This window comes from Felis catus, chromosome A2 (genome assembly GCF_018350175.1).
Source record: "Felis catus isolate Fca126 chromosome A2, F.catus_Fca126_mat1.0, whole genome shotgun sequence".
Lineage (NCBI taxonomy): Eukaryota > Metazoa > Chordata > Mammalia > Carnivora > Felidae > Felis > Felis catus.
Genome location: NC_058369.1, coordinates 77,476,428 through 77,492,311, shown reverse-complemented (window position 1 = coordinate 77,492,311; position 15,884 = coordinate 77,476,428). Strand labels below are relative to the sequence as shown.

Below are 15,884 nucleotides of genomic sequence, written 5' to 3'. Positions count from 1 at the left end.
GAGCTACAGTGGTGAATGATGAAAAGATGATGCTTTTGCAAATTCTGAATGGTACATAATCAGCAAAGCTTTAAAAAAAATTTAAATTAACACAACCCATTTTGAGAGAATTCCACCATGAACAATACTTTCTCAACAAATGCTCATCATTTAATATTTATAAAACTTTGGGTAAAGCCAATGCCTCATTGGAAGGATAATGGGTTTATGCTCTACATCAAACCAACTCAGAACATTATGATTGATACTTATGTCTATTTTTTTAAAAATAATCCATCACCATTTGTATTATAGCATCTGTTGTCTCTAGAAAAAATGATAATCATAATCAAAATCTAGCAATTTTTTATAATGGAACAGTGTCAGTGATGACAAATATACATAATAAACCTTGAACTAATTTGTGCCTGTTTTTAATGATTCTATTATCCTACAGATTATTTTTGGAACAAAAAAATTAAATGTGATAAAGCAAAAATAAAAGCTGATACTAGAATTTTTACATTCCTACATTTAGCACATACTGTGGAAAAAAAATACCCAAGCGTTACTAATTGCTTAAAAATTAACTTTTTAATAGACTCTTAACTATTGAGAACAAACTGATGGTTATCAGAGGAGAAGTGGGGGAGGCAGGAAGAGGTAATAGGTGATGGGGATTAAGGAGCACTTGTCATGATGAGCACCAAGTGATATACGGATGTTAAATCACTGTACCATATACCCGAAACTAATTTAACACTATGTTAACGGGAATTTAAAAACTTGAAAAAAAAATTTAATTTTAATAAACATTAACTTTTTAAACAACGTATTCCAAGCATATTAAATCACAAGTTAACTATATTTCTAATGATGTGCCTAAACAATGTATTCAGGCATTGAAAATTGAAATGTTGAAGTATGAAGAATGTTACATTTCTTTTGTAAAAAATATGGAATAAGCATTACAACATGACTATGCAATTGAAATATCAAAGATAGAAGATTTCAAAAATAACATGTAATGCCTATCTTTCTGATATTATTTTCAAAGCACACCACCAAAAGTAAGTAGACTCTTGATATCTGAATTGGATATCATCAAAGACCTCTGAACCTACAAAGGTACAAAATCACTAAACACATCCACTTCAGAAAAATTACTGGGTGCCCAATGAAAAGAAGAAAATGACAAAGCCTCATTAAAATGCAGGTGTGAGTTCTACATATACTCAGTACCTATTCAAAAATTTGCCTAAAATATTATGAACTATATCATCATGGACCTTGCAGCTTGTTAACAGTCCAAACCATGAATGTTAAACCCTTGAATGTCAAGAGTCTGTTCTAAATGCCTGAGAAAACAATGAGCATATGAAGAAATGAATTCAATAAATTTTCTAGGCATAATGCCAACACAGGATCTGTCACCTAAAAAACAGCATTTATTCTACAGAAATAAAAATTAAGTTCACATGAAAACCTGTACACAAATGTTTATAGTAGCTTTATTCATCATTACCAAAAACTAGAAACAACATAAATTTCCTTCAATCTGTCAATCAACCAACTGTGGTACAACCACACAGTGATATTCCAACAAACACCAAGTTACAAACTATGGTATATACAAAAATTTGGATGAATCTCAGGGGTATTATGCTGAGTACAAAACACTAGCCTCAAAATGTCACATACTTAACTGTTTTTTTTAATTTTTTTTTAATATTTATTCATTTTTTGACAGAAAGTGAGTGGGGGAGGGGCAGAGACAGAGGGAGACACAAAATGTGAAGTAGGCTCCAGGCTCTCAACTGACAGCACAGAGCTCGATGCAGGGCTTGAACTCACGGACCATGAGATCATGACAGGAGCCGAAGTAGGACGCCCAACCGACTGAGCCACCCAGGCGCCCCTAAAATGTCACATACTTTATAATTCCATTTATTTAACATTCTCCTAAAAAGAAAACTAAACTGATGGAAAACTAATCAATGGTTGCCAAAGGGAGAGGGGGCAGGTGTGACTGTAAAGGGATAGCATGAGGGAATTTTGGGGGTGATGGAATTTATTCTATATCATGACTGTGCTGGCGGTTACATGAATCTATACATGTATTAAAATTCACATGCCTGTATACCAAAAAAAAAAAAAAAAGGCCAATTTTACCATACAAGAATTAAAAAACTAAGCCGCATTTCTAAGAAATCAACTAATTTTACTCACTCATTTTGAAAAGTGTGACAAAGTTGTATATGGATAATTATTAAATAAATTTGTTCAATAATATTTGTTACGGGTGATAACAATAGTCAACAAATCAAGTGACTGAAAAATCTTAAAAACTCTACTAACTTTTTAATCAAAAAAGAACTTACCAAGTTCATTAAGACTCTGAGCAGCTTTTGTTATCTCTCTGCTTCCTCCTTGCAGTTGTCCTTGGAGTCTCTTAGTGAGATACAGGATGCGAACTATTCTCCGAAGCAAATCACAGGCAACCTGCACAAATATCACAATGTTGAGTAAGTATAGTCAATCCATTAAGTTTTATTACTATTATCATGTGAATCTCTCCATTCTTTCCATATGCTAAAGATTCATTCATGTCTTTTGTTTCCTATCCATCAGAAACCTAAAAACTCACAAGGCTTGGAAAGCATCATTTTAAAATAAAACTCCCAATTTACCCCATAAGAATGGGGAATGAGGTGTTATAAAACTCGGGAACTCTTCTTTGGATCCTTGAGCAGTTTTAGTCTCCAGGCCAGTGGTTCTCAGTCTTCATATTAAATTCAAATTCAAAAAATTCCAAAGCCAAGGCCATAGCCCTGGCCAATTAAATCAGAATCTCTAGAGGTGCATACTGAGCACCTGTATTTTTTTTTAATTTTTTTTTTAATGTTTTGAGAGAAGGAGAGACAGACCATGAGCTGGGGAGAACAGGGGCGGGGGGGCGGGGGGGTGGGGAGACACAGAATTTGAAGGAGGCTCCAGGCTCCAAGCTGTCAGCACAGAGCCCAACGAGGGGCTCGAACTCACGAACTGTGAGATCATGACCTGAGCTGAAGTCAGACGCTTAACCAACTGAGCCACCCAGGTGCACCACCTGTATTTTTTTTAAAGTTTATTTATTTTGAGAGAGTGAGTGAGCATGAGTGGGTAAGGGGCAGAGAGAGAGAATCCAAGCAGGCTCATGCTGTCAGCGAGGACGTGGGGCTCCATTCCAAGAACCATGAGATCAGGACCCCAGCCTAAATCAAAAGTCAGACACCTAACAGACTGAGCTACCCAGGCACCCCTCAGTATTTTTTTTTAATATCCAATGTGCAACCAAGGTTGATAGCCACTGTGCTAGGACTGCTTAGCTTCCTACTACTGCCTCTTATTGTTTTCATCCTGGTTTCTCTTTTCTAGGTACATAGGGGAACAAACATAACTTTTCCCAATTTCACCAGATCTTAAAGAATAAATATGCCCTACTTGAATTTTCTAATGTTTTTTAAATCACTAATAACAAATTATAAAAGAGAGTTATTAAAACAAAACAAAACAAAAAACTATCATATACATATACATTCACTTACTATTTCTTTTTCATTACCAGACCTAATGCTGGGTCTTTACATAACCAAGACTAAGACATGAAATGAAGACCCAAGTATTTCAGGACACTTTATTACAGAAGCTGGCTCCAGAGCAATTGCCCGAGGGAGAGACAGGAGAGGGAAGACTGATGGAATAGTAGATATGTAGTGAGCTTTAGCATCAGTAGCAATAATGAAGAGAGACAGTCGATGCTGCCGCATCACCACCATCTTTATGACCCTCAAGCTGGTTGAGAAGAACATCTCCCATCTAAGGAGGAAAATCTTAACTGGAGGCAATAAGAATTAAAAGCACTAGGAAAACAGCTGAGACTCCAGCTATAAACACTGTTTTCTGAATGAAACACACACACCCCAGAACCACACACATACCCACACAACATACAAAGACACACAAACATATAATCAAAAGCATAATGCTTACAAACATGTAAGTCAAAGGCAACCAATTATTAAACCTGAATTTACCTGAATGCTTTTCTCAGTAACTTTAGTCTAAAGTAATTATAATGATAAAAGAATGCCAATAAGAATGTCCCTGGGGGCCCCTGGGTAGCTCAGTAAGCCTCCAACATCAGGTCAGGTCATGATCTCACCTTTCCTGAGTTCGAGCCCTGTGTTGGACTCTGTGCTGACAGCACAGAGCCTGCTTGGGATCCCCTGTGCCCACATCTCTCTCAGCCCCTCCCGCACTCACTTCTGTGCATGCATACAGGCACACCTTCTCTCTCAAAGATAAACATTAAAAAAATAAAATGTGTCCCTAGAAACTGGAAGATTTGCGCATCTTTATCTTTTAATTAAATTGTATTTATATTCTGAATAAGTAATATAAGCACATAATTCAAGATGCAAAAGAAAATTTAAAAAGTCACCTTCTTATCTCTATGTCCCAAATATGCACTTACCAAAAACAACCACTTATCAGTTTTTTCTTGCTTGTCAGAAGAGCATTTTTAAATGAACCATCTGGAATGCAGTATCCCTAATAATCATTCCTCTGGGATTCCAAATACTTCATGAGGAGAAATACCAGATCTTACTTTAGTCTAATCACCTAGAATCCCCCAGTACCTATCCCATAAAGGATATGCCCTCACACATGAAATCTTTGAGCTTATTTCTAATGCTTTTATTTTTAACCATACTTAATCTGTCACCAACTCTTATTGACTATTCTTCTGTTGCATAACCCAAAAGTTACATTACCTCTGGTCCTACAAGCATCACCTAATCCAAATCTTTACCACCTTCACCTTCACAATGTGGTCTACCAACTAGCTTTCCAGTCTCTTAACTGAAATCCATCCTGCTAGATTTAGCTTCTTAGAAACAGTTTTCAGCACTCCAGTCCCCTTTTTAATAAACTTCAATGGCTCTCTACTAACAGATTATGTTGAATCTTCTCACAACAGCATTTAATAAAATCCTCAGTCAAGAAGTCTTAGATAATCTATAAGGCATCAACTGTCAGCATTTCCTAATATAGTTGCCTCCACTCCAGACAATTTCCCTTCCTTATTTTTTATGTGGGACTTTTATAATCAAATACAATGCCAACATATTACCAGCACTAAAAAGAACTGAGATATCAAGCCATGAAAAGACATAGAGTAATGTCATATCAGTTAAGTGAAAGAAGCTAATCTAAAAAGGCTATAAGTATTAGTATCATTTCAAGACAAAACTATGGAGAAAAGAAAAAGATCAGTGGCTGCCAAAGTTTAGAAGACTGACTACACAGAGTACACAAGATTTTTAGGGCACTGAAAATGCTCTGTATAAACACTATAATGATGGATATATGTCACTATACATTTATTCAAACCCACTGAATGTACACCAAGAGTGAACCCAGATGTAAATTATGGACTCTGGGAGATAATGATATGTCACTATAGGTTCAACAATTTTAACAAATGTACCACTCTGGTGGGGGATGGTGATTAAGGGGGAGGCATGCATGTTTAGGGGCAGGGGATATAGGAGATACCTCTATCTTCCTCTTTTTTTTTTTTAACTGTATTTATTTGAGAGAGTGAGAAAGTGTACCCAAGCAGAGGAGGGGCAGTGAGAGAGGGAAACCAAGCAGGTTCCGGGCTGTCAGCACAGAGAATGACACGGGGCTCGATCTCACCAACTGTGAGATCACGACCTGAGCTGAAATCAAGAGTCGGACACTTAACCAAATGAGCCACCCAGGAGCCCTGTTCCTCTTGCTTTTGCTGTGAACCTGCAACTGCTCTATAAAATAATCCTTAAAATAAATACAGATACTACAAACACAGAAAACCATACACAGAAATTACAGCTAAATGAACCTGGAACCACCATGCAGATCAGAAGACAGAACCATGGAAACGACTACAGAAGCCCTCTAGGTACCCTATCTCAATCATGACGCCTTCCATCCATTGCCCTCTACTCTCCCATCCCAGCTAAGAGAAATCACTACTCTGGCTTTTGGGATAATCACTTCCTTGCTTTTCTTTGTGCTTTTAATACTGAAGTATATTTATCTATACACTAGTTTATATGCTATAGTTTAAATTTGCCCTTTTTTAAAATCTATATAGGTTCCCTCACCATCTTATTTTTTTCTTTGCAATCTGCTAAATATATTCAATCATCTGTCCTATACATTTTCCCACAGACTGGGTTTTGTTGAGAGCATTCCCACAGTTCAGTTTAACACGTTCTTCTGTCTTCCATATTTCCTGTACATCAGTAGTTGGATGTAGGCAGCTTCATCAAACTCAACCGTAATATCTTAGGCAAAATCATCCCTTACGTAGTGGTGCATGTGCAACACGTGTATGATTTTTCTCTGTGTTGTTAGCAGTCAGTGATATTCAATGTGAAAATCCATTAAAACATAGAGATTATTCCAAATCCATCATTTTGCCTTTATTTATTAGCATACAAAATTTCTAACTTTACCCCACCTACTATTTGTTTACCTGGTGGTACTGTTCATACAAAAAAATAAAAATACTTGATTCTTTCTCATGCTTTGTCAGTTTTCAAAATTAGACTGCTTCCCTGCTCTTTGAGGAGGACAGGGTCACAACTCCAGCAGCGCTCTGGAGGCCCCAGTCCTGCTCCTGCCTCACTGCTGTTCATTCTCGCCAAGGAACAAGTAGGTCAAGAAGCCACGCCACAGCCATGACTTTTAAAGACACCAGGAAGACACCCGGGGAACCAGAGGTGGCAAGTTGCCCAATTAGAATTACACTAGGGGTACCTGAGTGGCTCAGTCAGTTGAGAGTCAGACTTCAGCTCAGGTCATGATCTTGCAGTTTGTGAGTTCGAGCCCCTCATCAGGCTCCATGCTGACAGCTTGGAGCCTGGAGCCTGCTAACCAGGCACGACATGCAATCTTTGGAGAAGTTATGTGCTGACTTCGTCAGAGGCACAAAGGAAAAGAATCTCAAAATCAAAGGACAGTTTGGATACCTACCAAGACTCAAAATCACTGCAAGAAAAACTCCCTGTGGTAAAGATTCTAAGACTTGGGATCATTTTCAGATGACGATCATTGAAATAATGAGGCAAGTCATTGATTTGCACAGTCCTTCTGAGATTGTTAAACAGATTACTTCCATCAGTATTGAGCCAGGAGTTGAGGCTGAAGTCACTATTGCAGATGCTTAAATCAACTTTTTAATAAATTGATTATCAATTGTTTAAAAAAAAAAGATTACTTTCCCTATACCCACCAAAGATGAACAATTAGTGGGGTGTTTGTTTGTTTCAGCTATCAATACGAACACAGAGATTTAACCACAATAAAGGATACCAATCCACTGTAGCTTTTATCCTTGCAGAGGCTCGCTTTGTCCTTCTGTGGCCACTGCGAGACTCCCAGGCTGACCAATTGTACCAATTTGCCTGAGACAGAAGTTTCCAGAACCCTGGATTTTCTGTGCTAAACCTAGTATAGTTGGTCACCCCAGAGGCTTTGCAAAATCCTTTTGTTATGATTCATGTTAGCAGTGGTTGACAGTTTTCAAAATTTTTTTTAATGTTTATTTATTTTTGAGAGGGAGACAGAGTGTGAGTGGAGGAGGAGCAGAGAGACAGGGAGACACAGAATCTGAAGCAGGCTCCAGGCTCTGAGCTGTCAGCACAGAGCCTGATGTGGGGCTCGAACTCACGAACCATGAGATCATGACCTGAGCTGAAGTCGGATGCTTACCGACTGAGCCACCCAGGAGCCCTGGTTGATAGCTTCTTTGATATACAGTACAAAAATGTTCCAGCATCATTTTATGTATTTCAACCCCACCTGGAATCAAAGATTTATCAAGGAAGCCCTGGTTTTCTTTAGAGGTCAACAGCTTCTCAAGAACACATTCTGGAAACTAAACTTGCTCATTTCTGTGACTTTTCAGCAGACATAGATAGGAAATGTCACAATCAAAACATCACATATTCATTGCTTTGTTCCATAATATACATAAAACATTCTCAGATTAATATTATACGTATCTATGTACAAAAATATGTACATACATAATGTATATATAAAAATAAAATTAAAATCCCTCATGAATTTATACTGATAATTCCAATTAATGGGGCGCCTGGGTGGTGCAGTTAAACGTCTGACTTCAGCTCAGGTCATGATCTCAGTTTGTGAGTTTGAGCCCTGCATCAGGCTCTGTGCTGACAGCTCAGAACCTGGAGCCTGCTTCAGATTCTGTGTCTCCCTCTCTCTCTGCCCCTCCCCTGCTCGTGCTCTCTCAAAAAAATAAACAGTAAAAAAAAAATTTTTTTTAAATCAGGAGCACAGGGCATTTGCTTAATCTTCTAACTTACATCTGTACATTATTTCTTCCACACGGATACTTCTAGCTCTCAAAGATGTAAGACATAACAGAATTAGAATAATTTAACATTATCCATTTGCTTTGCTGCACAACATACAGAAAACATTATCTCAATACACAACCAACGATACAAATATGATAGCTGAAGACAGTTCTTAAAACCTGTTTTGCACATGCGCTCCCTACTTTTTTCTTTTACAATTTTTATTTATCAAAACATACAGCCATGACATACTATACTCCCATTAATAGCCTTCATTTAATATTAGCTCCTAAGCTCATCACCTGTCTTACGTTGGTATTTCTCTAGTCATTCTGATTGTCTCAAACACACTATCAGATTCCTAAGGAAAGAGGGGAACAATCTTCCCTGCATTCGTATGTGGATGGCTATCTCTATACTTGAAAATCAGTTTGGCAGGTCTACCAATTACCTATCACTGCACCAAAAACCAGTTCAAAACTTAGTGGTTTAAAATGATTTCTTATGTCTCACAATTCTGTGGGTCAGGAATTCAGGCAGGGTTCAAATGCTGCATGTGGTATCAGCTGGGATTACTCAGTCGCTGCACCCAGCTAGCAATGAGGCCGGTTTGGAGAGTACTAGAAGGCTTCACTCAAATGTCTGACGTCTTGGGCTTCTGAACCTATCGTCTCTGCATGTTTGCCTCCAGCTGCCTCTCAGCACAGTGGTCTCCTGTAGTGGGATGTCTTACTGGCTTTCCCCAAGCAGAAACAGAAGCTGCTGCGCCCCCTGGAGGCTAGATCTAGAACTAACACAAAAACACTCCCACAGCACACGTTTTTTAGTTTTCCTCTAGTAGTTGCTGTTTTTACAGTATTTGGGGACACTGGCATTTTATGTTGCTGTTATCTTCCCTCTTCCTTCCTTCCCGGCATATTCACTTTTTTGGCAGATAATTACACAGCCAGTTAAACAAGTCATCATCTATACAAGTAGATCAAATTTTTAACAGGACCCTACTGAAGTATATGAAAACCATGTACCAATAAAACATAAGCACACAGAGAAAATGTTTGTCAGATGATTTCTTCCTTCTTAGTTTGAACATTTTCTTAAACTTTCTTACTTATATAATTTCAAAGTTAAAAATTTTAATTAAAAATTTTCCAGTGAAAAGCTAATATATGTGTATGACTTAAAAAATTAAAAAGTAAAATGATAAAAAGTTAAAAAAATAAATTGAAAAGATAAAAATGTTATATAATAGGTATGTGAATTATATCTCAACAAAGCTGTCATACTCAAAGTTAAAAAAACTCATTTTCTTATATAATTTTAAAATTTTAAAAATTTAAATACTCTATGTAAGAGATAATAAGCTCTTCAAAATTTATTTCTGAAAAACTCTAAAGCAGTTCATAAGCTAACAATGTTACTAAAATGAGCTAAGATGGATGATTCTTGGGGTGATAATTAAATTCAACTCATGTATTCATGTATACAGATGAAGTCAGAAGGCTCTGTTTGGAGAAAGAAAAGGCTTCTGTAAAGAGTGAAATGGGGATAAAAAGCAAAGGGAATTAAATGTAAGTAAAAGTACTTTCTCCTAATTGACAGAACAATCATAGTGATTTTATGTTCAAGGCAGAAACAACTTTGTAGCTCTTTCTTTGTTGCTTTCTTATACCACATGCATTTAAATGAATTAGGAGCTCAAGGAATAAAAAGATTAAACAGGAACATTAAAGTTTCCCCAATGTTCAAAACAGAAATGACCAAAGTGAACAGAAAATGGTTAAAACATAATAAGCTTCCAAAGAGGGCTTACATTTCAAAATAGTTTTTATTTATTTTTTTTTTTTTATTTTAGAGAGAGAGTGCACAAGGTAGGGGAAGGGGGGAGAAAGATGAGGGGGAGGGGGAGGGGGAGGGGGAGGGGGAGGGGGAGGGGGAGGGGGAGGGGGAGAGGGAGAGGGAGAGGGAGAGGGAGAGGGAGAGGGAGAGGGAGAGGGAGAGGGAGAGGGAGAGGGAGAGGGAGAGGGAGAGGGAGAGGGAGGGAGAATCCCAAGCAGGCTCCATGTCCAGTGCAGAGCCTGACCTGGGCCCAATCCTATGACCCCGGGATCATGACCAGAGCCAAAATTAAGAGTCATATGCTCAACTAAGCCACCCAGGCGCCCCAGACTTCAAAACAGTTCTAAAGACAACCAATTTCTAAGATGAATTTCCTTCCTAAGGTAAGCCTGCATGAGTTAATCCCAGAAAAATTAAATAATGGAAATAAAGATACCAAAATGTACATAGCGTATTTTTCTTTACTTTCCCTTCCTTTCTTCCTTTGTAATATTTTGGCCAAAGGTATTCAACTTAGTTTTCCCTCTTGTATAGTAGTTTTTACAGGAAGGGTGCAGAAAATTAGGGCTAATATTTAATAACAATAATAAAAATAAAGTGTTTATCTTATTTAATTTTTTATGTTTATTTTTGAGAGAGACAGAGGGCAAATCGAGGAGGGGCAGAGAGAGAGGAGACACAGGATCAGAAGCAGGCTCCAGGCTCTGAGCTGTCTGCACAGAGCCGACGCAGGGCTCGAACTCACGAACTGTTCAGATCATGACTTGAGCCCAAGTCAGCACTTAACCGAATGAGCCACCCAAGCACTCCTAAAGTGTTTATCTCAAACACAAAAATCCTGACCTCTCATGCCTCTGTAACCATAAAAAATAAAAACATTCGGGGTGCCTGGGTGGCTCAGTCGGTTAAGCGTCCAACTTTGGCTCAGATCATGGTCTCACGGTTCGTGGGTTTGAGGCCTGCATCCGGCTCTGTGCTGACAGCTCAGAGCCAGGAGCCTGCTTCAGATTCTGTGTCTCCCTCTCTCTCTCTGCCCTTCCCCTGCTCACACTCTGCCTCTCTCTCAAAATATAAAAATTTAAAAAAAAAATCTAGATTAAAAGAAATAAAATAAAAAATAAAAACATTATGAAAGAGTTCTGTATTTTAGAGCTGGAAGAGAATGTACAGATCCACTCTAAACTTTCATCATAAAAAAAATGCACCACCATTACCACCACAACAAAAATGGTAATCACCTGAGGTAAAGGATGGGTTAGCCAAGCTTATTGTGGTAATCATCTCACAACACATGCATGTTATCAAATCATCACGTTATACACTTTAAACTTACACAGTGTCTTACTTACACTTACTATCATGTGGCTGAGTGATGAAGACTAGCAGTCAGGCCTCCTAACTCCTAGTCCACTACACTTCATCTGTACTTACAAAGCCGAGTTTGTTCTTGATTTTTACCTCCAGCTAGCTTCTGGAACACAGGAACTAGATTATCTAGCTTTTTTATATATTCTACAGAATCAAAAGCAAAGAATACTAAATTTAGAGAAAAAAATCTTCTTTCACAGTCTTAACACTGCTGCACACTGGCTCCAGCAAGTAACTTTCAGAACCTCGGTTTATTGGTCCATAAAATGATGAGATATACAACTTTTTTTTTTAATTTTTCAATGTTTATTTATCTTTGAGAGAGAGACAGAGAGAGACAGAGAGAGACAGAGAGAGAGCAAGGGACAGACAGAGAGAAAGGGAGACACAGAATCTGAAGCAGGCTCCAGGCTCTGAACTATCAGCACAGAGCCCGACGCAGGCCCCTAACTCACCAACCGTGAGATTATGACCTGAGCGGAAGTCGGGCACTTAACCGACTGAGCCACCCATGCACCCTGAGATATGTAACTTCTAAACACAATTATTGTAACAGTCAAATGATTCAGAATACTTTAAAGTTTTCATTAATTATAAAATCCTGCATAAACATGAAATTTTCTTTATCACTTATACCTAGCTAAGAGGCAAATATAAATAGGTTCTTAAAACTTACTGCCCAAAGAGTGTATTAACCACAGGGGAAAAAAAGAAATGCATGATTCTGACAGGTTTAAGATCTGGAGTCAAAAGCAAGTATTTTAATAGAAAAATTAAATTTTAATTCATTGCCTAAAATTACACATAAATCTACCATCCTTACATGTTAGTCTTTTCCTTCATAAGAAAAAAAATTTCCCTAAACATGCCATGATTTTGAGTCCAAAATGAGAAAGTTATCCTAAAAAGTGATATTTAATTCCAACTTAAGGGGCGCCTGGGTGGCTCAGTCGGTTAAGCATCCGCTTCAGCTCAGGTCATGATCTCGCGGTCTGTGAGTTCAGGCCCCGCGTCGGGCTCTGGGCTGATGGCACAGAGCCTGGAGCCTGCTTCCGATTCTGTGTCTCCCTCTCTCTCTGCCCCTCCCCCGTTCATGCTCTGTCTCTCTCTGTCCCAAAAATAAAACGTTAATAAAAAAAAAAAATTCCAACTTAACTATGAGGAAGTATTGTTCTAACGTATATTTTAACATTCAAGTAAAACATGAACTCACAGGAGATAACTCTTAAGAGTGCTCGGGGTACTGGTAGTACCCCTACTCCTTCAGGAAAGTAGCTTGGGCAGGTCCTTACACAACGTTCACCAAATTTCAGGTCACATGACCTTGTGACTTTAACCGTAACTGATTAGATTCAGGGAAACAGTGTTAGGTCAATAGAAACCACATCAGGTCTGTCACTAGTGGCATTGTTGTGAATGAGAACTACCCAAAATTATTATTGGCAGTCACCGTTCACTTTAGGAAAGTGGCAATAAGCAGAAACCCTGAGACAAAAGCAGCTAGAGTGAGAAGAAACAATGAGCCAGTGCAAAGGAGGATGAGAGTTAACCCACAGTGGCAGCAAGAAAAAAGTAGCAGATAGAGAGCTGCAAACACACAGAGCCTGAGTCACAGAAATGTGTAAATGTTAGCATGCTATTATAGGTGAAGCCATATCTCACTGTGCACGCAGGCCCCACCATGCCAGGATTCCTCTTTGGCTGTTAGGACAGGTTCCCATGCATCCTCACTGCCCCACATGCTCTAAGTAGCTATCACTGAAATAACCTTAAAGTATCTCTTCTCTATATGAAAAAGACTAACACATCCACACTCTTCTCACATGTTCTATTTTTCAAGTTGTTACAGGACAGATGTAGCAGTACATTAAAAAGAATTTTTTTAGTACCATACATGTTTTGTTCAGTAACATATGCTATGTACTTAGAAAAAATATTACAGCTGGAGCACAGACTAAGGAAAAAATCATTTTACTCATTTCTTAAATATTTAAATGTCTGGTATATAAATAACACTATGCTAAGGCTAGAGATTCAAATATTAACACATATATCACAGCCCTTAAGGAGCTCAGTCTTACAGAAGAGTATGAGGAAAGTAAAAGGTATGCAGAAAAAAACTATAATGGAAGAATGCACAGGATACTAAAGGAACAAAAAAATGAGAAAGAAATATTCTGCCTTGCCAGAAGAAAGGCAGGAGAGGTCTCACAAAAGAACGACACATCATTGAGCATGTAGTGAATGACAAGAATATTCTGAGTTAGAGAAGAAAGAAAATGTGCAAAGGAATGAATGAGAAAAATTCTAGCAAAAGGCAAAATTGATGAAGGCAAGCATGAAGGGGCTTACATGCCATATTAAGGATTGACACTTCATTCTATTTCTTGTTAAGAAACCAGTGAATAATTTTATCAGGAGAATAAAATAATCTGATATTTGTTTGTTTCTTTCTTTCTTAAAGTTTACTTACTTATTTTTAAAGAATGCGAGCAGGGGGGCGCGAGGGGGGCGCGAGGGGGGCGCGAGGGGGGCGCGAGGGGGGCGCGAGGGGGGCGCGAGGGGGGCGCGAGGGGGGCGCGAGGGGGGCGCGAGGGGGGCGCGAGGGGGGCGCGAGGGGGGCGCGAGGGGGGCGCGAGGGGGGCGCGAGGGGGGCTGCACCAACTGAACCACCCAGGTGCCCCTGATGTTTGCTTTATTAAAAAAGATGAGGAGCACCTGGGGGGCTCAGTGGGTTAAACATCCAACTTCAGCTCAGGTCATGATCTCATGGTTCATGAGTTCAAGCCTCACATCGGGCTCTGTGCTGAAAGTGCAGAGCCTGCTTGGGATTCACGCATGCGTGTTCTCTCTCTCTCTCTCTCTCTCTCTCTGCCCCTTCCCTGCTCTTTCTCTCTCTCAAAATAAATTAAAAAAAAAAAAAGATGAAAGATGGGAGTTTTCTATTTTCAGTATGGCAGACCAAGTTGTTAGCTTACCACTGAAAACAACTAAAAATGTTATATGCCATGTAAAAATGTCTGAAAAGCATCTTAAAATGAGACTACAAATAGGAATACCAAGTTAAAGTGAAGCACAGGAGAATCCAGAGAGAAAAGAAGCAAATCTGCTTTTAATCTGAGAACATTTGCTAATCTTAGAAAACTACAACCTACAAGTGGTAGAGGGGCAGAAAGACAGGGAGACAGAGACAGAATGTGAAGCAGGCTCCAGGCCCTGAGCTGTCATCACAGAGCCCGACGCAGGGCTCCGACTCACAAATTATAAGATCGTGACCTGAGCCAAAGTCGGATGCTTAACCAACTGAGCCACCCAGGCACCCCCATATCTCCTTTATATATTCACCAATTGATGGACATTTTCAGGATACAGACAGCCATATCCTGGCTATCGCAAATAATGTTACTAAAAACACAGGAGTGCAGGTATCCCTCTGAATTAACATTTTTGTATTCTTTGGGTAAATACCCAGTAGTGCAATTGCTGAATTATAGGGTTAATTCTATTTTTAATTTCTTAAGAACTCTCCATACTGTTTTCAACAGTGGCTGTACCCATTTGCATTCCCACCAACACTCATGGTTACCAGAGGGGGTGGAGGTGGGAGGTGGGGTTAAACAGGCCATGGGGATTAAGGAGTGCACTTGTTGTGATGAGCACCAGTTAATGTATGGAGTTGTTCAATTACTATAATGTATACCTGAAACTAATATAACACTGTATAAAAATGAATAAGACGATTTAAAAAATGGCCAATAGGCACAATAAAAGATGCTCAATATCTTTAGTCAGTAGTGAAATTCAAATCAAAACAACAAGGTACCACTCCATACCCAATCAGATGGCTATATTAAAAAGAAAAGAAGTATTGGCAAGAAATAAAGAAATTGAAACTTTCATACATTGCTGGTAAGAATGGAAAATGGTACAGCTGCTTTGGAAAACAGTCTGGCATTCTTCAAAAAAAGTTTCTTTTTCCAGAGACTGAGATATAATTGACATATATTACTGTATAAGTTTGAGTTTGTACCATATTAATTTCATACATCAAAATGTTAAACAGAATTAGCATATGACCTTAACATATATATTCTCAAGTAAACACCCAAGATAATTGAAAAATTTCCACACAAAAACTTGTACAAAAATATTCATAACAGCTGTTACTCATCATAGTCAAAAAGTGGAAATAACCCAAATATTCATCAAGCAACAAGAAAACAAATTGAACGGATAAACAAAAATGCGGTATATCCATACAATGTAGTATTATTTGGT

The 15,884-nt window shown here is 38.5% G+C and overlaps 2 protein-coding genes across 3 annotated transcripts in view; one reads left to right on the top strand and one right to left on the bottom strand.

Annotated features, from left to right (window-relative positions):
- COG5 (component of oligomeric golgi complex 5) overlaps window positions 1-15,884 on the bottom strand; it is a 310,246-nt gene that overhangs the window by 270,001 nt on the left and 24,361 nt on the right. For both annotated transcript variants that reach the window (XM_006929113.4, XM_045052258.1), the window contains exon 6: window positions 2,361-2,481. In XM_006929113.4, the coding sequence (XP_006929175.3) occupies window positions 2,361-2,481 (121 nt within the window). The remainder of the gene's footprint in view (window positions 1-2,360; window positions 2,482-15,884) is intronic.
- On the top strand, window positions 6,753-7,365 carry LOC102901356 (40S ribosomal protein S20-like). Its single transcript, XM_019825346.2, has 2 exons — window positions 6,753-6,835; window positions 6,941-7,365. The coding sequence occupies exons 1-2, from the start codon at window positions 6,753-6,755 to the stop codon at window positions 7,239-7,241; spliced, it is 384 nt and encodes a 127-aa protein (XP_019680905.1). The 3' UTR covers window positions 7,242-7,365.

Coding starts and splice junctions, on each gene's coding strand:
- LOC102901356 (XM_019825346.2), top strand. CDS start 6,753: ATGACTTTTAAAGACACCAGGAAGACACCCGGGGAACCAGAGGTGGCA. Junction 6,836..6,940: donor ATTACACTAGGGGTACCTGA/GTGGCTCAGTCA, acceptor TGGAGCCTGGAG/CCTGCTAACCAGGCACGACA.